Source organism: Anomaloglossus baeobatrachus, unplaced genomic scaffold (assembly GCF_048569485.1).
Source record: "Anomaloglossus baeobatrachus isolate aAnoBae1 unplaced genomic scaffold, aAnoBae1.hap1 Scaffold_139, whole genome shotgun sequence".
Lineage (NCBI taxonomy): Eukaryota > Metazoa > Chordata > Amphibia > Anura > Aromobatidae > Anomaloglossus > Anomaloglossus baeobatrachus.
In genome coordinates, this window is record NW_027441909.1 from 193,990 (window position 1) to 215,438 (window position 21,449).

At 49.1% G+C, this 21,449-nt stretch overlaps 1 protein-coding gene across 1 annotated transcript; it reads left to right on the forward strand.

Annotated features, from left to right (window-relative positions):
* Window positions 1-4,864: 4,864 nt before the first annotated feature.
* On the forward strand, window positions 4,865-9,054 carry LOC142260614 (lanosterol synthase-like). Its single transcript, XM_075332007.1, has 5 exons — window positions 4,865-4,980; window positions 5,101-5,197; window positions 8,099-8,234; window positions 8,313-8,421; window positions 8,954-9,054. Exons 1-5 carry the CDS (start codon window positions 4,947-4,949, stop codon window positions 9,052-9,054), a joined length of 477 nt encoding a protein of 158 aa, XP_075188122.1. The 5' UTR covers window positions 4,865-4,946.
* The last annotated feature ends 12,395 nt before the right edge of the window (window positions 9,055-21,449 follow it).

Below are 21,449 nucleotides of genomic sequence, written 5' to 3' on the forward strand. Positions count from 1 at the left end.
TGAAATTATTAAGGAAGCTACTGGCGGGAAGAGTACTTCCATGCCACAAACCAAACCCAGGAAACCTGTCCAGGGTAGGAATCAGTCGAGGTTTCGTTCCTTTCGTTCCTCCAACTGGTCAACCTCTAAGCCCTCGGCCTCGTCCACTAACTCAGCCAAGGACCAAAAATCCAGCTGGCGCACAAAAGCGCGTCCACAAAAGACCGCAGGAGCTGCTGCCACTAAGGCAGCCTCCTCTTGACTATCTGTCCGTGCCAGCAACGTCCTTAGTCGGTGGCAGGCTCTGCCACTTTGGCGACGCGTGGTTTCAACACGTCTCTGATCAGTGGGTGCGGGATATCATCTCCCACGGCTACAGGATAGAATTCTCTTCTAGCCCGCCAAACAGATTTTTTCTGTCAACTCCCCCCTGCTCCAAGGCCGCCGCCTTCTCATAGGCCGTGGCATCCTTGCAGGCCAACAGAGTAATTGTACCGGTTCCCGCCCGGGAACGGTTCAGAGGTTTCTATTCAAATCTCTTCCTAGTCCCCAAAAAGGACGGTTCCTTCCGGCCCATCCTGGATCTCAAGCTTCTCAACAAGCATGTTCAGGTGCGGCATTTTCGCACAGAGTCTCTGCGGTCAGTCATTGCCTCAATGACCCAAGGAGATTTCCTGGCATCCATCGAAGAGATGCCTATCTACATGTGCCAATTGCAGTTTCACACCAGCGTTGGCTACGTTTTGCAATCGGAGAGGAACATTTCCAATTCGTGGCTCTCCCCTTCGGGTTAGCCACGGCCCCTCGGGTATTCACCAAGGTCATGGCAGCAGTGGTTGCGGTTCTGCACCTCCAGGGGTTGGCAGTGATTCCTTACCTGGATGACCGTCTAGTCAAGGCTTCATCCAGCGCAGACTGTCAGCGGAGTGTCTCTCTCACTCTCGCCACTCTAGCCCAATTCGGGTTGCTGGTCAATCTGCTCAAATCCACTCTGACTCCGACCCAGACGTACCTAGGGATGCAGTTCGAGACTCTGCCGGCACTTGTGAAGCTGCCCTTAGTCAAACAGCAGTCCCTCCAACTGGCGGTGCGCTCTCTGCTGAGGTCCCACCGTTATTCCATCAGGCACCTGATGCAGGTGCTGGGTCAGATGGTGGCGTCAATGGAGGCGGTTCCCTTTGCCCAGTTCCATCTGCGTCCTCTACAGCTGGACATTCTAGCTGTTGGGACAAGCGGCCTTCCTCCTTGCACAGGCTAGTGGCTTTGTCGCCACAGACCAGGAGCTCCATTCAGTGGTGGCTTCGGCCCCTCTCTCTGTCTCAGGGGCGCTCCTTCCTGGCCCGTCCTGGGTGATCCTCACCACGGATGCCAGTCTATCCGGCTGGGGAGCGGTATGTCTCCACCACCGAGCGCAGGGCACTTGGACTCCGTCCGAGTCAGCCCTCTCGATCAATGTGCTGGAAACCAGAGCTGTGTTTCTAGCTCTCCTAGCCTTTCACCACCTGTTGGCGGGCAAGCACATCCGAGTCCAGTCAGACAACGCGACAGCGGTTACCTACATCAATCACCAAGGCAGGACACGCAGCCGCCTGGCAATGTTTGAGGTTCAACGCATCCTTCAATGGACGGAGGACTCCAAGTCCACCATATCCGCAGTCCACATCCCAGGCGTGGAAAACTGGGAAGCAGATTATCTCAGCCGTCAAACCGTGGACAGTGGCGAGTGGTCCCTGCATCCGGCAGTGTTTCAGTCTCTGCCGCAAGTGGGGCACTCCGGAAGTGGACCTAATGGCATCCCGTCACAACAACAAGGTTCCGGTTTACGTGGCTCGCTCCCACGATCCTCAGGCCTTTGCAGCGGACGCTCTGGTTCAAGACAGGTCCCAGTTTCGTCTGTCCTACGTGTTTCCCCCTCTAGCTCTCTTGCCCAGAGTCCTGCGCAAGATCAGAATGGAGGGCCATCGAGTCATCCTCATTGCCCCGGACTGGCCCAGGCGAGCTTGGTATCCAGACCTGCTCCATCTGTCCGTAGAGGTGCCGTGGCATCTTCCGGACCGTCCAGACCTTCTCTCACAAGGTCCGTTTTTTCCGCCAGAATTCTGCGGCTCTCAGATTGACGGCGTGGCTCTTGAGTCCTGGATCTTGACGACTTCTGGTATCCCCCCTGAAGTCATCTCCACTATGACTCGGGCCCGTAAGTCTTCCTCTGCCAAGATCTATCACAGGACTTGGAAGATTTTCCTGTCCTGGTGTCGCTCTTCCGGGCATTCTCCTTTGCCTTTTTCCTTGCCGACCCTTCTGTCTTCTCTACAGTCCGGTCTGCAGCTTGGACTGTCCCTCAACTCTCTCAAGGGACAAGTCTCAGCTTTGTCAGTGCTGTTCCAGCGGTGTATCGCCCGGCTGGCTCAGGTCCGCACCTTCATGCAAGGTGCGTCTCACATCATTCCGCCTTACCGGCGGCCCTTGGATCCCTGGGACCTCAATTTGGTTCTCACGGTTTTGCAGAAGCCCCCCTTTGAGCCTCTTCGGGAGGTTTTTTTGTTTCGTCTTTCACAGAAGCTGGTCTTTCTAGTGGCCATAACTTCCCTCAGGAGAGTCTCTGATTTAGTTGCGCTCTCTTCCGAGTCACCTTTTTTGATTTTTCATCAAGATAAGGTGGTTCTCTGTCCGACTTCGGACTTTCTCCCTAAGGTGGTTTCTCCTTTCCACCTTAACCAGGACATTACCTTACCTTCCTTTTGTCCGGCTCCTGTTCATCGCTTTGAAAAAGCGTTGCATACTCTGGATCTGGTGCAGGCGCTCCGGATCTATGTGTCTCGCTCCGCTGCTCTTAGGCGGTGCACCTCTCCTTAGCCCGTTGGATTAGGTCAACCATTTTGGATGCCTACCAGTGTTCTCAAGTGCCTCTCCCGCCGGGGATCAAGGCACATTCGACCAGAGCTGTTGGTGCCTCTTGGGCTTTTAGGCACCAGGCTACGGCTCAGCAAGTCTGTCAGGCTGCCACTTGGACTAGCCTGCATACCTTTTCAAAGCACTACCAAGTGCATGCTCATGCTTCGGCAGATGCGAGCTTGGGCAGACGCAACCTTCAGGCGGCTGTCGCCCACTTGTGAAGTTAGGCTCCGCCTACTTCTCAGTTTTTCTGTTTATTCCCACCCATGGACTGCTTTGAGACGTCCCAATGTCTGGGTCTCCCATAAGGAACGATAAAGAAAAAGAGAATTTTGTTTACTTACCGTAAATTCTTTTTCTTATAGTTCCGTATTGGGAGACCCAGCACCCTCCCTGTTGCCTGTTGGCAGTTTCTTGTTCCGCGTGTTATCACCGGCTGTTATTGTAGACAGAGGCTCCGGTTGTTCCGGTTCTTGCTCTGTTTTTACTTGTGGGTGGCTATTCTCCTTCAGCTTTTGCACTAAACTGGTTAGATCTCGTCCTCCAGAGGGTGTATAAGCTCAGAGGGAGGAGCTACACTTTTGAGTGTAGTACTTTGTGTGTCCTCCGGAGGCAGAAGCTATACACCCAATGTCTGGGTCTCCCAATACGGAACTATAAGAAAAAGAATTTACGGTAAGTAAACAAAATTCTCTTTTTCTGTTGAAAAAAAGGTGATGGACACATTGATAAGTAACATAAAGTGCAGACTCTGGGTGTGCACTGCACTGGTGGTGAAGGGATTTATCTAAATACTTATCGACTATAACATTATTACCACTCTGCTAATATAATGTAGATCCCCTGACTCCTGCTTACCGGGCGACCTTCTTTACACTACTTTTTGTGGTTAGTAAACACTGTATTCAGGGAACACCCCACCTTTTACCCAGTCATATCACATTCACAATTTTGCTCTTATCAAAATTGCTCAGATCCCTATCCCTGGCCATTATTACTACTTCCAACACATCAGTGTCATGTCTGTGTCCTGCTTTGGGGAGACCTCTGGCTAATCAGGGACTAGAAGGTCACAACACCTTATGCGCAGGTCTACAACTTTTATTTGAGTGAATATACCGTACTTTCTTTTAGTGCTGGAGGGATTAAGGGTTCTATCCTATCTGGCTGTCCTTTGTAGCCTTAATCTCTGGTGCAGCTCTTTTGTGACCACTCCCATTCGCTATAAAAATTCACATGTCTTACCCTCTAATGCTGGTGATAGATTCTGATTCTATATTGACCACTTTGGATGGAGCCTGTCTCTGGAAGAAACAGAGGAGTCATGACTATTGCAGCTGTAGTGTTAGCTGCATTGGAGGAGCTTGGAGTGTTTTCATTTTGTGTCTATTGTCTTTCTGTCTATTCCTTGTGTTGTATTATTGCAGTGTTGAGACTAGTGTTCTTGCCGGCCTTCTCACTAGCCAGGGTGAGTTCAGGGCAAGCGAGTGACTAGGCATGTAACGGCGACAAGGGGAAGGACCCGTGTAGGGACGTTAGGGAGCGTAGGGTACAAACTCAAGTGACTTGCAGTGTGTGGTTTCTATCCCTGTCACCAGGTCCTTCCTTCTATACTATTCCCGATGTTACCTTTGTGTTGCACAGCACGCTGTGCATCTGTACACTGTTGTGACATTCAGTTTTAAAAGCACACTGTCCATGTGCCAGGTAACATCTACCCCGCTTACCAGGTGCCATGTTATTGAAATATTAAGTGTTATTCACTTTAACTTTAATTTTAAAAGTGATGTGTGTATTGTCTATGCTTTGGAATATAACAATTAAGAAGTGGTTGTTCCAAATAGTGAATAGCCCCTTTAAGGAGTCCTTTCACATTTGAATTTGGTCGTTAATTATTTGTTTATTTTTTTTTTACGAAATCACAAAATAAAATTTGTACTGATTCTATATCTATGTTCCCCATAATAAATACCTATCTTATACATAGGCATATTGAAGATAAGAGCACTGTGTTTGGCACGGCGCTCAGTTACACCTCTTTGCGACTTCTCGGAGTGTCACAGGATGACCCAGATATGACCCGCGCCCGCAACAATCTTCATAGTAAGGGTAAGTTCACATCAGCTTTTAGCATCAATCCAGCGCATCTCACAACTGACAATCGTTTGCAGATAATATGTCAGTATATTTTTTCCATGCTTGATCCGATGTATCCAACTTTCGTTGCAGGAGGTGCCATTGGTATTCCTTCTTGGGGGAAATTTTGGCTATCTGTGCTGAATGTGTACAGTTGGGAGGGAATGAACACTCTATTCCCAGAGATGTGGTGAGTTTCTTTTTGGATTATTCAGACTTGATATGACTTTATTGGTGGCTGTGACCGTGAGATAATTATCTGTATCAATATTAGTAGCATTTACTAAAAATCAATTGTCTGTGGACCCAGTCCCCTGACACCGCGCTTAGAAACATTGGATTTCTACCTTCAAATGCTCTTTTTACTCCAGATTCTCTCTTCTAAAAATGCTAGTTATTGTGGAAGTCAGGAACATCGCATCCTTCGTGGATAGTGAGCGTCTTTGAAGCCGGCTACACATACACCCGGCGTCAAAGAAGCTCAATGCTAATGGGTACAAAGCAGTGCGCATGCGCCCACTGGGGTGTGATACCAGGCTGAGTCGGCCGACTAGCCAGGGAACTAACGTCCCTGCAACTAGTCACTGACCTTATTAGCATGTCATAAACGATCTTAAGAAATACTTTTTCTAAAGATGTGTTTATGTATGCTACCGTGTTTTTCCTAAAATAAGACCTCCCCCAAAAATAAGCCCTAGCAGGGATTTTAAGCATTTTCATAGCAAGGCTTAAATATAAGCCCTCCCCCGAAAATAAGCCTTAGTCGCGGTTCAATAATGAAGTGTCAGTGCAGAAAGATACTACAGGACACTTCATTATAGAAAGCGGACACCCTGCAATTATACTGACCAGACGCTGAGCGGCAGAACCTGTAGTGATCGCACCCCCGCACACATCACACACACAATCACACACCATACACACAATCTCCCTTCAGATCGCTCACACACACTCACCACATCCAGCGATACCGATCCTGAGAAGCCGTACGGTGGAGCGCAAGGACCTGGGACACATGACTTACTCCCATCCCTTAGGCTGGGGTAGAGGCTAGAATGTACGGGCTTCTGACAGGTATAACCTGACGGACGCACTCTGTACCACTGGATGGAGTGTGTGTGTGTGTGTGTGTGTGTGTGTGTGTATGAGTGTTTGGGTTATGAGTATGTGTGTGTGTGTGTGTGTCCGTCCAGCAGCAGGAGGCAGCGTGCAGCATACTTGCTGGCAGCGGCTGCCGGAGATCACAGGGAAGATTTCGGAATTACTCAGCCTTCCAGGGTCTGGTAAGTATGAGTCTCCTGGGAAGTGGGGGGGTCTGTTTTTTTGGAAACCGTGTTTCTCCAAAAATAAGACCGCCCCCAAAAATAAGCCCTAGCGCTTTTTGGGGGGCAAAAAAAAGTATAAGACAGTGTCTTACTTTTGGAAAAACATGGTACTACATGAAGGGACAGTTAGTGAGGGATTCTAGATAAGCACCAGAACTACTAGTGGTTCTGGGGGCACTGGAAATCTGACAGAGCCCTTTAAAGGGAACCACTCAGCAGATTTGTCCCCTAAAAGCTGCGGCCACCACCAATGAGCTCTTATATACAGAATTCTACAATATTGTATACAAAAGCCCAGACCAATCTGAATAACGTAAAAAACAGCTTTTATTGTACTCACCTGCAGGGTGGTCTGGTCGGATGGGCATTGCTGGCCTTGATCCAGTGTCTCCTGTCTTCTTGCGATCGCTGTCTTCCTTCTTGCTTAGTGTGGATGACGCGTCTGACATCATCCACAAAGAGTCCTCAATTGCGTTTCTGTGCACGCGTACTGCTCTCTGAGGGCAGATCAAAGTATAGTGGGCGCATGCGTGGGCGGTCTTAATATTTCCTTGCGCACTACAATACTTTGCTCTGCCTGCAGCAGGGCAGAGAGAATTGCGAAGGAGCACAATGGAGGACTCTTTGTGGATGATGTAGGATGTGTCATCCACACAAAGCAAGAAGGAGGACGGCGATCACAAGAAGAGAGGAGGCATTGGCTCAAGGTCAAAGCACACTACAATACTTTGCTCTGCCCTCAGCATGGTATAGAGAAGTGCGCCTGTGCAGGAACACAGTGGAGGACTCTGTGTGCATGATTTAGGATGCGTCATCCACATGGAGCAGATAAGGAGGAAGGTGATGGAGAGAGGAGGCAATAGACTAAGAGCAGCGACGCCCATCGGACCATACCGCCCCCCAGACGAGTGTAATAAAAGCTGTTTTTTTACTTTATGCAGTGCGGCCTGGGGTCTTATATACAGTATTCTGGAATACTGTATGTAAGGGCTCACTGTTCGTTGCTGAAGTTTATAGGGGACAAATCTAGTGACAGGTTCCCTTTAATCAGCACCGCTCTGCGTTACATATAGTCTCCGCATATCTTCAGGTATTTTTCTAATAATCTTGCTGGGAAAGTAATGTGAATTATCCTTTCCCACTCTTCTCTAAAGCGAGCTTTACACGCTACGATATTTCTAGCAATTGCTATCAATATCGTACGCAAAAGCACCCGCCCCCATCACACATGCGATATCGCGTGATCGCTGCCGCAGCGAACATTATCGCTACGGCATCGTCACACGCACTTACCTGGTCGGCGGCGGTGCTATGACTTCCGAACAATCCCTCCTTCAAGGGGGAGGTGCGTTCGGCGTCACGGCGACGTCACCGCGACGTCACTAAGCGGCCGGCCAATCAAAGCGGAGGGGCGGAGATGAGCGGGACGAACATCCCGCCCACCTCCTTCCTTCCTCATTGCTGGTGGACGCAGGTAAGGAGACGTTCCTCGCTCCTGCGGTGTCACACACAGCGATGTATGCTGCCGCAGGAACGAGGAACAACATCTACTAACAACCATTAACAATTTTTGGTTTTAGGACGACCCCTCCATGGTGAACGATTTTCACCACTTTGGAGGACGTTTAAGGTCGCTGGTAAGTGTCACACGCCGCGATACTGTTAATGACGCCGGATGTGCGGCACTAACGACGTGACCCTGACGATAAAACATTAACGATATCGTAGCGTGTAAAGCCCCCTTAACATCTAGTGTTGTCTTGTAGGCTTCTTCCCCAGTGGTTCCCTGCTCACCCCAGCACCATATGGTGTCACTGCCGTCAGGTTTACTTACCCATGAGTTACTGCTATGCTACACGTCTGAGTGCCCGTGAGGATAACTTGATCCGCAGCTTGAGACAAGTAAGGGGCAGAACACGTATTTTATCACTTGTATTTTATCAAGTGGGACATGTATTTACACATTTGCTTCTCATGCAGGAGCTGTACGTGCAGGAATATAGCAGTATAAATTGGCCGGCACAGAGGAACTGTGTTGCTGCTTGTGACCTGTATACACCGCACAGTATCTTACTGGACTTTGCCTATGGTAGGAGGCATTGATTATCGTCAGTGCAGCATTTGTACCTATACAATTATGCAGATTTTTATGTGTGTTGTTTCTCTTAGAATTCAAAATTTAAATAAATTAAATTTAATGAGATTTTCACTTTTTATGATTTTAAAGGGAATCTGTCAGCAGGTTTTTGCTCCCCCATCTGAGAGCAGCATAATGTAAAGACAAAGACCCTGATTCCAGCGATGTGTCACTTACTGAGCTGCTTGCTGTCATTTTGATAAAATCAATGCTTTCTCTGCTGCAGATCTAGCAGTTATACAGAGTTCAGGAATATGCTGGACTACCTGCAGCATGCCAAGTAGTCCTGTAATGATAACCTACTGATGATTAATCAGTGATTTAATCAAAACTACACTGAGCAGCTCAGTAATTGACACATCGCTGCAATCAGGATCTCTGCCCCTACATTAGATTAGGTGGCAAAAACCTGGTGACAGATTCCCTTTAACTTTTCAGTTGAAGTATTTTATTCCCATAAGTCATTTTGTACTTTTCTTCTCAGTCCTGTTGAATGCATACGAGGCGTACCACATTCCTGCTCTTCGCCGGCGTGCTGTGCATGAATTATATGACCATGTAACAGCAGATGACCGCTTTACCTAGTGTATCAGCATTGGTCCAGTAAGTCTCCTGGAAACATGAATTATTTATTGATTTTTTTTATTTTTTTTTTAAAGAAAAATTCTAATTTTGAAATAAATCTTCTTCTGTAACAGATCTCTAAAGTGATTAATATGATGGTCCGTTGGCATGTAGATGGACCAGAATCTCCATCATTCCGGGAACATGTAGATCGCATCCCTGATTACCTTTGGTAAGTAGTGATCACATCCTGTGCAGAAATACAGTTCGTAGGATTAGTTTTCTTATCTGATTTGTTGCAACTTAACTTTTAAAATGTACCACTAATGAGCCACTTAAAAAATCTGATGATATTCGTCCAAAGGTGTTAATTAAAGTTTATGTTCTAAAAAGAAAGTGGGCGATCAATGCTGTTTATTGGCTTCATTCCCTTACTATATGCCCATTCTATTCTTTCCAATATCGGGCATAGTACAAGGAGCTCTGTACTTTCTCCCTGCAAAAGAATGCTCCAAGAATTGATAAATATGAGAGATAGGTAGATTATAAATACTTGCCCAATATAATGAAGTAGAATATATTTACCCAAACATGGGATTACAAGCTTTTTCTATGTCTCTAGAAGAAGCCTGCGAGATAATAGAATCCTGTGATTACAGCAGCCTCTGCATTATGTCAGACGGCAGGAAGGAGAAGTGTAATGGAAGTCTATGTGCCCACGGGGACAGTGTACTACGGATATATCCACAGGAGCTCCCAGAAATCCGCAGCACAACTTTTGTCTGTTTACATGCTGTGAATGTACAGCGGAACGTCCTGCGGATATGCTGCGGGCATTCTGCATTGAGGATACAGTACTATGGCTTTGGCACTGCATCCTCAATGCAGAACAAGTGCTGAGTGATCGGGGAGTTTATATTTACCTCCATCACGCAGCACTTCACTTTCCGGCATCTATCAGCGTCTGCACTGTGCAGGAGAAGGTGGGCGGGCCTGAACGAGCTCTGGCTGTCACATGACCGGAGATTGTACAGGCCCCGCCCACCTCCTCCTTCCTGTTCCTAGCTCCACCGCGCTCCTGTGCTCCGGAAGAAAGTGACGGGCGTCTGCTATCAAGGCAGGTAAGTATGGGACCAAGGCAGATTTCCGCAGGTAAATCCGCAGGAATAATTGACATGCAGTTATGTGCGGCTGCGGGACATCTGCAGTATATTCCGCAACTGCACATTCCGCAACGTGGACACAGACACTCCCCATGTCCCATAGGATAACATGGGGAGTGTCTGTACATTTTGAAACCTGCAGATTTATCTGGAAAATCCAGATAAATCCGCAGGTTTTCCGCAGAAAAATCCGCAGAAGCAAGCGGGACATGGGGAGTGTCTGTGTCCACGCTGCGGTATGTGCGGTTGCGGGATTTGCTGCGGATGTCCCGCAGCCGCGCGTAACTGCATGTCAATTATTCCTGTGGATTTACCTGCGGAAATCCTGGCGCTCCACTATGGAGATAGAGGCTTACCTGCCTTGGTCCCATACTTACCTGCCTTGACAACAGACACGCGAGTCAGGACGGCAGTGGAGCTAGGAGCAGGAAGGAGGTGGGCGGGGCCTGCACGAGCTCCGGTCATGTGACAGCCAGAGCTAGTTCAGGCCCGCCCACCTTCTCCTGCACAGTGCAGACGCTGACAGAGTGACACGGCCGGAGAGAAGTGCTGTGTGATGGAGGCAAGTATGAACGCCCCGATCACTCAGCACTTGTTCTTCATAGAGGATGCAGTGCCGAAGCCATGGCACTGTATACTCAATGCAGAATGCCCGCAGCATATCCGCACGACATTCCGCAGCATGGAAACAGACAAAAGTTGTGGTACGGTTTTCGGGGAGCTCCTGCGGATATAACCGCAGGACACTTTCCCCGTGGGCACATAGCCTTAGGCTGCAGTTGTATTGTAACTTGACAATCACATACTTTACTAAGATGTGAATTGGGAAGAAGGGAAAGTGCAACATCCAATGCTCCATGCACACGCTGCAGTTTTTGACGCGTTTTTTGGTGCAGTTTGTGATGAACTTTTAGTCACCACAAGCTGCATTCCCCACTAAAGTTTATGAGATTTCAGATTTGCTGTGCGTACATTGCTTTTTATTATTTGGCTACAGTTTTGTGGTGACCACAAAATTGCAGCATGTCAGTTCTTTTTGCGTTTTTACCTGTGTTTTTCACCCATTGGTGCTAAAACACGCATGGTCAAAAACGCACCAAAGCGCATGCTTTTTTTGGCCACAAGGTGCATTTTCTTTGTCTCTCCATTGGGAGACCCAGACAATTGGGGTGTATAGCTTCTGCCTCCGGAGGCCACACAAAGTATTACACTTTAAAAAGTGTAACCCCTCCCCTCTGCCTATACACCCTCCCGTGCATCACGGGCCCATCAGTTTTATGCTTTGTGTTGAAGGAGGCACACATTCACGCAAGCTCCACATTTTAGTCAGCAGCAGCTGCTGATTTTTATCGGATGGAAGAAAAGAGGGCCCCTCACAGGGCCCCCGGCATGCTCCCTTCTCACCCCACTAATGTCGGCGGTGCTGTTAAGGTTGAGGTACCCATTGCGGGTACACAGGCTGGAGCCACATGCCGTTTTCCTTCCCCATCCCTTAGAGGCTCTGGGAGAAGTGGGATCCAAACCGGTCACCAGGCACTGGAACCGGGCTCCCTCCGCAGCCCCTGGGGGAATCTGACGGACAGGAGACTGAGTCTTATCAGGGACAGGCCCTGCATCTAAATAGGTACTCTGTGTCCCCTTGGGGTCGGCGCTGGAGCGCCTGTGTAACAAACGCTGCAGCGGCTGCTGTGTTTTGTTGTGGCGCCGGGACTACCGCGCCGACCGCACCTGTTTGCCGGCCGCGGCTATTAAATTTAGTCCCCGGCTTCTGCGGCCTAGTACGATAACTCCCGCCCCCGGGCCTGCCAGTCAGGGGTAAGGGCGGGACGCTCGACTGCACGTCGGGAGTGAGGGCTGGAGCATACTTTGATATCCTCCTCCCCCCTCACTGAGCACTGTGGGGCATCAGATTCCCGCACTTTTTAGGTCACGCCCACGGCTCCCTCCTCCTCTCGGAACGCTGGCAGCCATTGTTATAACACTGCTGCCGGTGGAGGAATACAGAGCAAGCTCTGGGAGGCCCAGGCAGGGAATCTGGTGGTCACACAACCGCTTTGGGCGGTCGGTAAGCAGCACCGTTAGGTGCTGGCCCCCTTGGGTGCCGAAGTGTATATATATATATAGTTATACTGTATACATTTTCTCTGTTCGGCCGCATTATTGCCTGTGGCTATATACCCTCACTGATTACTCTAAGGGGAGACAACAGCATGTCGTCCGCAAAGAGCAAGGGTGCCAAGGCACAGGCTTATTTTGCAACCTGTACCTCTTGTGCGGCAATGTTACCTGCAGGTTCCACCTACCCTCATTGTGTGCAATGCTCGGCCCCTGTGGCACTCACTCAGCCGGAGCCCCGGGCACTGGTGGGACCCTCGGCTCAGGTAGAACAGACGGCTTCCACTGGCCAGGTGACAGGAACAGAGTTTGCAGTTTTGGCTGACAAACTCTCTGCGTCACTTTCACAATCCATGGCTCAGTCTATGGATAAATGGTCTGCTAAGATATTAGAAGCCTTGCAGTCCAGACCGGTAACACAGGCCCAGGACGCTGTGCGTTCATCGCCCCCAGGCCCATCTCGGTCGGCGCAGCAAAGTGCTCCTGAGGTGACACCTAGGTCCCACGGTGAAGACTCCGACTCGGACCACAGTACCAGACCGGCTAAGCGGGCTCGCTGGAGACCTTCCTCGACTTCGTCACGCTGCTCAGGGTCTCAGCATGAGGACTCCCTGGAGGATGAAGCGGAGGTCGCAGCTCAGGGCTCTGACCCTGACGTTGCTCTCAATCTTGATACACCTGAAGGGGACGCCATAGTAAATGACCTTATAGCGTCCATCAACCAGGTGCTAGAACTTTCTCCTCCAACTCCACCTATAGAGGAGTCGGCTTCACAGCAGGAGAAACACCAGTTTAGGTTTCCCAAACGTTCAAGGAGTGCGTTTTTCGATCACTCTAACTTCAGAGATGCTGTCCAGAAGCACAGAGCATTTCCGGACAAGCGCTTTACTAAGCGCCTTAATGACACACGTTACCCCTTCCCCCCTGACGTAGTTAAGGGGTGGGCTCAGTGTCCCAAAGTGGATCCTCCAGTCTCTAGACTGGCGGCTAGATCAGTAGTATCAGTGGCAGACGGCTCATCGCTCAAGGATGCCACTGACAGGCAAATAGAGCTCCTGATGAAATCCATCTACGAAGCCATAGGCGCGTCTTTTGCTCCGGCATTCGCAGCCGTGTGGGCACTCCAAGCTATCTCAGCTTGTCTGTCTGAGATTAATGCGGTCGCACATACCTCGACCCCGCAGGTTGGGTCTTTGACTTCTCAGGCGTTGGTTTTTTCGTCCTACGCCATGAACGCCGTCCTGGACTCTGCAAGCCGCACGGCGGTAGCATCCGCCAATTCGGTGGCAGTCCGCAGGGCCATGTGGCTACGCGAATGGAAGGCAGACTCTGCTTCCAAGAAATTCTTAACCGGTTTGCCATTTTCTGGCGACCGTTTGTTTGGCGAGCAATTGGACGAAATTATTAAACAATCCAAGGGAAAGGACTCGTCCTTACCCCAGTCTAAACCAAACAGACCTCAGCAGCGAAAGATTCAACCGAGGTTTCGGTCCTTTCGGCCCTCAGCCGGACCCCATTCCTCCACGTCCAACAGGTCACAGAAGGGCCAGAGGAACTCTTCTGCATGGCGGTCTAAGTCACGTCCTAAAAAGACCGCCGGAGGAACCGCCCCCAAGGCGGCATCCTCATGACTTTCGGCCTCCCCAAACCGCATCCTCGGTCGGTGGCAGGCTCTCCCGCTTTTGTGACGCCTGGTGGCCACATGTCCAAGACCGATGGGTGAGAGACATTCTGTCTCACGGTTACAGGATAGAGCTCAGTTCTCATCCTCCGACTCGTTTCTTCAGAACATCTCCGCCCCCCGAGCGAGCCGATGCTCTGATTCAGGCGGTGAATACTCTGAAGGCAGAAAGAGTGGTGATTCCCGTTCCCCCTCAGGAACATGGTCACGGCTTCTACTCCAACTTGTTCGTGGTGCCAAAAAAGGACGGATCATTCCGTCCCGTTCTGGACCTCAAACTCCTCAACAAACATGTCAGAACCAGACGGTTCCGGATGGAATCTCTCCGCTCTGTCATCGCCTCGATGTCCCAGGGAGACTTCCTAGCTTCAATCGACATCAGGGATGCTTATCTCCATGTGCCGATTGCACCAGAGCATCAACGCTTCCTGCGTTTTGCCATCAAAGACGAACACCTTCAATTCGTAGCACTGCCTTTCGGACTGGCGACAGCCCCACGGGTCTTCACCAAGGTCATGGCAGCAGTAGGGGCGGTCCTGCACTCTCAGGGCCACTCGGTGATCCCTTACTTAGACGATCTTCTAGTCAAGGCACCCTCCCGGGGGGCATGCCAACACAGCCTGACCATTGCCCTGGAGACTCTCCAGAGGTTTGGGTGGATCATCAATTTCCAAAAGTCAAAATTGACGCCGACCCAAACGCTAACTTACCTCGGGATGGAGTTTCATACTCTCTCGGCGATAGTGAAGCTACCGCTGGACAAACAGCGTTCACTACAGACAGGGGTGCACTCTCTCCTTCGAGCCCAGTCACACCCCCTGAGGCGACTCATGCACTTCCTAGGGAAAATGGTGGCAGCAATGGAAGCAGTGCCCTTTGCGCAGTTTCATCTGCGTCCACTTCAATGGGACATTCTCCGCAAATGGGACAGGAGGTCGACGTCCCTAGACAGGAGCGTCTCCCTTTCACGGGCAGCCAAAACCTCTCTTCAGTGGTGGCTTCTTCCCACTTCTTTGTCGAAGGGAAAATCATTCCTGCCCCCATCCTGGGCTGTGGTCACGACGGACGCGAGTCTGTCAGGGTGGGGGAAGTGGTCTTCCTCCACCACAGGGCTCAGGGAACCTGGACTCCGACAGAGTCCTCCCTTCAGATCAATGTCCTGGAGATAAGGGCAGTGTATCTAGCCCTAAAGGCGTTCCAGCGGTGGCTGGAGGGCAGGCAGATCCGAATACAGTCGGACAACGCCACGGCGGTTGCGTACATCAACCACCAGGGCGGCACACGCAGTCGTCAAGCCTTCCAAGAAGTTCGGCGGATTCTGCTGTGGGCGGAAGCCACAGACTCCACCATCTCCGCGGTTCACATCCCGGGCGTAGAAAACTGGGAAGCAGACTTTCTCAGTCGCCAGGGCATGGACGCAGGGGAATGGTCTCTTCACCCGGACGTGTTTCAAGAGATCTGTTGCCGCTGGGGAACGCCGGACGTCGATCTAATGGCGTCTCGGCACAACAACAAGGTCCCGGCATTCATGGCACGGTCTCAAGATCACAGAGCTCTGGCGGCAGACGCCTTAGTTCAGGATTGGTCGCAGTTTCGACTGCCTTATGTATTTCCTCCTCTGGCACTGCTGCCCAGAGTGTTACGCAAGATCAGGTCCGACTGCCGCCGCGCCATCCTCATCGCTCCAGACTGGCCGAGGCGGTCGTGGTACCCGGATCTGTGGCATCTCACGGTGGGTCAACCGTGGGTACTGCCAGACCGGCCAGACTTGCTGTCTCAAGGGCCATTTTTCCATCTGAATTCTGCGGCCCTCAACCTGACTGTGTGGCCATTGAGTCCTGGCTCCTAGCGTCCTCAGGGTTATCTCAAGATGTCATTGCCACTATGAGACAGGCCAGGAAACTAACGTCCGCCAAGATCTACCACAGGACTTGGAGGATCTTCTTATCCTGGTGCTCTGATCGGAGTTTTACTCCCTGGCCGTTTACCTTGCCCACGTTTCTTTCCTTCCTTCAATCCGGAATGGACAAGGGTTTGTCTCTCGGCTCCCTCAAGGGACAAGTATCGGCGCTTTCCATGTTCTTTCAAAAGCGTCTAGCCAGGCTTCCGCAGGTCCGCACGTTCCTGCAGGGGGTGGCCCACATAGTCCCACCTTACAAGCGTCCGCTAGAACCCTGGGATCTTAACAGGGTGCTCACGGCTCTCCAGAAGCCACCTTTCGAGCCGATGCGTGATGTCTCTCTATCACGCCTTTCACAGAAGGTGGCCTTCCTAGTGGCAGTCACTTCACTTAGGAGAGTGTCTGAGTTAGCAGCGCTGTCATGCAAAGCCCCCTTCCTGGTGTTTCACCAGGATAAGGTGGTTCTGCGTCCGGTCCCGGAATTTCTCCCTAAGGTGGTATCCCCTTTTCATCTCAATCAGGATATCTCCTTACCTTCCTTTTGCCCTCATCCAGTTCACCAAGGTGAAAAGGATCTGCACTTGTTGGATCTCGTGAGAGCACTCAGGCTCTACATTTCTCGCACGGCGCCCCTGCGCCGTTCGGATGCGCTCTTTGTCCTGGTCGCTGGCCAGAGTAAGGGGTCGCAGGCTTCCAAGTCAACCTTGGCTCGGTGGATCAAGGAACCGATTCTTGAAGCCTACCGTTCATCTGGACTTACGATTCCTTGAGGGCTGAAAGCCCATTCTACCAGAGCCGTAGGTGCGTCCTGGGCATTGCGGCACCAGGCTACGGCTCAGCAGGTGTGTCAGGCGGCTACCTGGTCGAGTCTGCACACTTTCACAAAACACTATCAGGTGCATGCCTATGCTTCGGCAGATGCCAGCCTAGGTAGGCGAGTCCTTCAGGCGGCGATTGCCCACCTGTAAGAAGGGGCCGTTTTTCGGCTCTTTTTATCGAGGTATTCTTTTACCCAACCCAGGGATTGCTTTTGGACGTCCCAATTGTCTGGGTCTCCCAATGGAGCGACAAAGAAGAAGGGAATTTTGTTTACTTACCGTAAATTCCTTTTCTTCTAGCTTCAATTGGGAGACCCAGCACCCGCCCCTGTTCCCTTCGGGCTTTTGTTCTTTTGTGTACACATGTTGTTCATGTTGAATTGTTCTTTTGGTTCATGGTTTTAGTTCTCCGAACATCCTTCGGATTGAATTTACCTTAGACCAATTTATAAGTTTCCTCCTTCCTGCTTTGGCACCAAAACTGATGGGCCCGTGATGCACGGGAGGGTGTATAGGCAGAGGGGAGGGGTTACACTTTTTAAAGTGTAATACTTTGTGTGGCCTCCGGAGGCAGAAGCTATACACCCAATTGTCTGGGTCTCCCAATTGGAGCTAGAAGAAAAGGAATTTACGGTAAGTAAACAAAATTCCCTTCATTTTTAGTTGTAAAGTTGATTGCTTGTTGCCTTGGTTACCGACCACTTTAGTGGCTTTTCCCTAGGCAAGAAGCAGGTGATTAAAGGCTTTTTACTATACAGTTTGTAAATGCCACTCTGAAGTTGTCTGGGTCCGGCCAGCTTCAGTGTCCTTGCACTTCTTCCATGCTGCAGAGGCAGAACTGCCCCTACTAGCCAGAAGGGAAAGAAGACGGTTTAGACCAGTAGTGCAACCATACTGGAGGTGTTAACTGTCATTGTACATTCCATCTGGCAAGCAGAAATCCTGGAGTCAGAGGCACGGTGCGCATCAGAAGACAGAAGATGTGCATACACATTTAAAGGGGTTGTCCACTACTAGGACAACCCCTTCTGTTTCACATTTCCCCCAGGTAAAATAATAAAGACTATACTTGTATCCCTTACTGGCGCCCTTCTAACAGTGCCGTGGTTCGCGTTCCCATTGCTCATGTGGGGTTTTGACATCATGAGAGCCCCGCATCCAATCTGTGCCAGCTTCCTTCTCCCCACCTTCGGACCAAACGAATAATCAACAGGAAGTGAGCTCACTTCCTGTTGATTAACTCATTTGGTCCTAAGGCGTTGAGAAGGAAGCTGGCGCTGATTGGATGCGGGGCTCGCATGACGTCACAACTCCATGTGATCTCCAGCACCTCGAGCCCGTACATAGCTAGAAGGGCGCCGGTATGGGAGGTAATTATATTCTTTATTATTTTACCTTCGAGAAATATGTGGAATTAAAGAGGTTGTCCTAGTAGTGGATAACCCCTTTAAGTACAGCCACAAATGGGATGTCTATAAGAAATGCCCCTCCTTATTTCCTACGAATGGGTGACCAAGCCATATTATATGTATTCCAGGAGACTGTGGTCCACAGAGAACCCCATTTACATGTTGATTATGTTTCTGCTCTGGATTTGAGGGCATATAATCAGCAACCTGTTATGTTGTGTATTTCTCATTTCATCCCTGGCGATCAGGCAAAATTTGTGCTGCTGCTCCCCAATACTGCTTTTATTTTTCATCTGTTGTAGAAAGGTCTTCTGGCCTCTGGGGACACCGCTAGTCTCTATGCTCCATAGAGTATACGTTTTTTTTTTTATAAAGGAACACTAATATAAAAGTTAACCCAAGATTTTATATATTTAGTATTAATGAATATTAATAAATTCTAGTTATTTTCATATCGTTTGTTCACTCTCACAGATGTTTGAGAAGGAAAGTGAAGTTCTAATGGAGATAAACCGAGCGACTGGATCTGCACTTAGCCCACTGACGTCAGAGCATTACGACCAAGAATAATATCACTTCCATGTCATGAGCTGCACGGAGAACAGAGAAAGCGGCGTCTGAGAAACAGGAATTATATACATACGTCATGCATCAATTATAGGACATGATGGTTAGCGATAATTGTAGGATTTTGCACTTTATACTATCCCAGATGATTCCCTAATCCATCACTACCAGCTGATTGCAATATTAGAATCACTATCCTGGGGATGAGTTCCATTATTAGGAGAGCCAAGAAACAAGGGAGGATTCTGATATTGCCGTGACTGTACATTATCCAGTTTGCAAATCTAATGGTGAATTTTTTTTACATTGGATAACAATTTTTCTTAGCCCAATTATACGTTGTCATGAAGAATGACATCGGCAAAAATGAGTTACATGATCTCAGTAGATTTAGACAAAAAGTTCTAAAAGTCTGATCAGAAGAGAAAGAAGACTGAGGCCGGGTCACTCGAGCGTATGAATATTCATCCGATTTTCATCCAGAAAGCTTTAACTCATGTTGTCGTCAATGTGTCCGTTTTTTATGTCCATGTGCAATCCCTTTTCAGACATCTACATTAAAAAATGTACAGGATCAAATAGAGTTTCCTTAGTTCATATTGGAGATTTAATATATTAAGCTGAATGTATGTATGAATGTGTACATGTATTGGAGTGTGTGTGTGTGTGTGTGTGTGTGTGTGTGTGTCTCCGCTAAAGGAATCCGCACAGTCTCATTTACAATCATGACATTTTTCACAGCCACCTCATGTGACTTAGGGAACGTCATAGACTATGTTTTGAGGGGAAAATTTAACCTCGTGTTTAAAATAAATAGAAATAGATGGACAGAGAGAGAGAGAAAGACAGACACAGAGAGACAGACAGACAGACAGAGACAGCCAGGCAAGGAAAGAGGCAGGGAGAGAGTGAGAGAGAAACAGAAAGACACTTAGTTACTAACACTAGGTACTACAGCTAGTGTATTCATAAAAATCAGATTAAATCAACATGTGTGTGGAATCAGGGTTTTTTCTTTAGATCCATAGACTTCTATGGGTGAGTTTCATTCGGCATTCAGATAAGCATAGTGCATGCTGCAATTACTGAGCGTCTGTGTAAAAAAATGTCATCTGAAAAGCCCTATTGAGTCACACTGATTTTACTCAGACGGCACGCATCTGCATAATACTCTGGTCTGAACAGGCCTTTAGACTGAGTTCACACAGTACAGACGAGGGGCAGCACAAACAGTTTCCATGAACAAATTATTTGATAAGTTTTCCTCCACCAAAAGCCTATGTACATATAGTGGACCTTTCATGTAATGCATTTTAGGGCTGCACATTTCTAATCAGCAGTTTCACTGTTAGGTTAAGTTGAAGGCATCTAAGCAGTATCTGCACGCAGGCTCCCCCAACCTTCTTGTGACAATGATATTCCTGCTCATATCATATGTGGCACAGAGGTCTGTGACGGCAGAAAAGTAGTCTTTGTACCCTCCAGACTTGTTCTCCAAACAATATCTCACTACAGATGTATCCAAGTGTAACTTGATAAATATCGCCTCACCTTAATAACTCATTACAGAAAAAACATAATTTAAAGGGGATGTCCACCTCTGGGGACATTTTTTTTTTTTTTTTACTTAACTGCATGTATGCAAAGCTAAAAATCACTTTTGTAGTTCAGTTTAATTAAAAAAAAAAATAGTTTTGCTTATACAGGACAATCATTCATCTAGATGTCCTCAAGAGTCAGAAGGGCTTCATCAGAGAAAATAACTTTGCAGGAAGTACAAGTCCAGGGACTGGACGGGAGAGATCACAGACAGAAGAGGGCCCTTGTGCAAGAAGAATATATGGGCCCTTTGCAGCCCAAGAGCTCATAAAAATGCAAAGTTGCACCTGCTTTTGGGGTATAAATGGGCCCCCAGACCTCTTGGGTCCCTGTACGGCCGCACAGGATACACCAATGGTATCTCTGCCCCCGTGTGCAGTGCGCCTTTCTGATGCAGGGACGCGTACACCCGGCTTCAGAGGTTAAGTGATGTGAGGGAACAAAGCTGCGCATGTGCAAGATTTGTACAGGGCTGGCAATGACACCGGCTCTTGTAAATCATGTTATCAAGTCCACAGGGGCCTGATTACATGCTAAGTGGGCTGACTAGTCAGGGAAACTAACGCCCCCGCCCCTGTGACTAGTTGAAGGGGTAATGTTCATAAGATAAACTGACTTTAGAAATATGACCAGAAGTGTCGGTGACTTCGGATCATGTGTACTGAGCCTAAACCTGGCGTCTGAGTCCGTGACAACAAACACAGGTATGCGTATCACCACTGATGACGCTGGGCATTCAACAGCATGTTAGCCCCCAGGGGCGTGCTAAGAGAGCAGAATGAGCGCAGGAGCTACAGCCCTTGCGACTAGTCCCTGGCCTCATTAGCATATCATAAAGGATCTTTATAAATACTTTTTCTAAAGATCTCTTTATCTATGTTAGTGTATACAGGGACAGTTAGGTATGGATTAGAAATATGGACACTGCGGGGTCATGTGCACTGAGCCGAAATCCAGTGTCGGACGCGATGGCAGCGGAGGGTTGAGTGAGATCATCCTGTGATCCTGCGCATTCATTAGCATGAGAGCACGCCTACAGGGGCCCACAGGGACGTGCTAACATGCTAATGGGGCCGACTAGTCAGGGGAACTAACGCCCAGGGGACTAGTCCCCTCACTCATTAGCATATCAGAAAGGATCTTTAGAAATACTTTTTCTAAAGC

Coding starts and splice junctions, on each gene's coding strand:
- LOC142260614 (XM_075332007.1), top strand. CDS start 4,947: ATGACCCGCGCCCGCAACAATCTTCATAGTAAGG. Junction 8,235..8,312: donor TGATCCGCAGCTTGAGACAA/GTAAGGGGCAGA, acceptor CTTCTCATGCAG/GAGCTGTACGTGCAGGAATA. Junction 8,422..8,953: donor CTTACTGGACTTTGCCTATG/GTAGGAGGCATT, acceptor TTTTCTTCTCAG/TCCTGTTGAATGCATACGAG.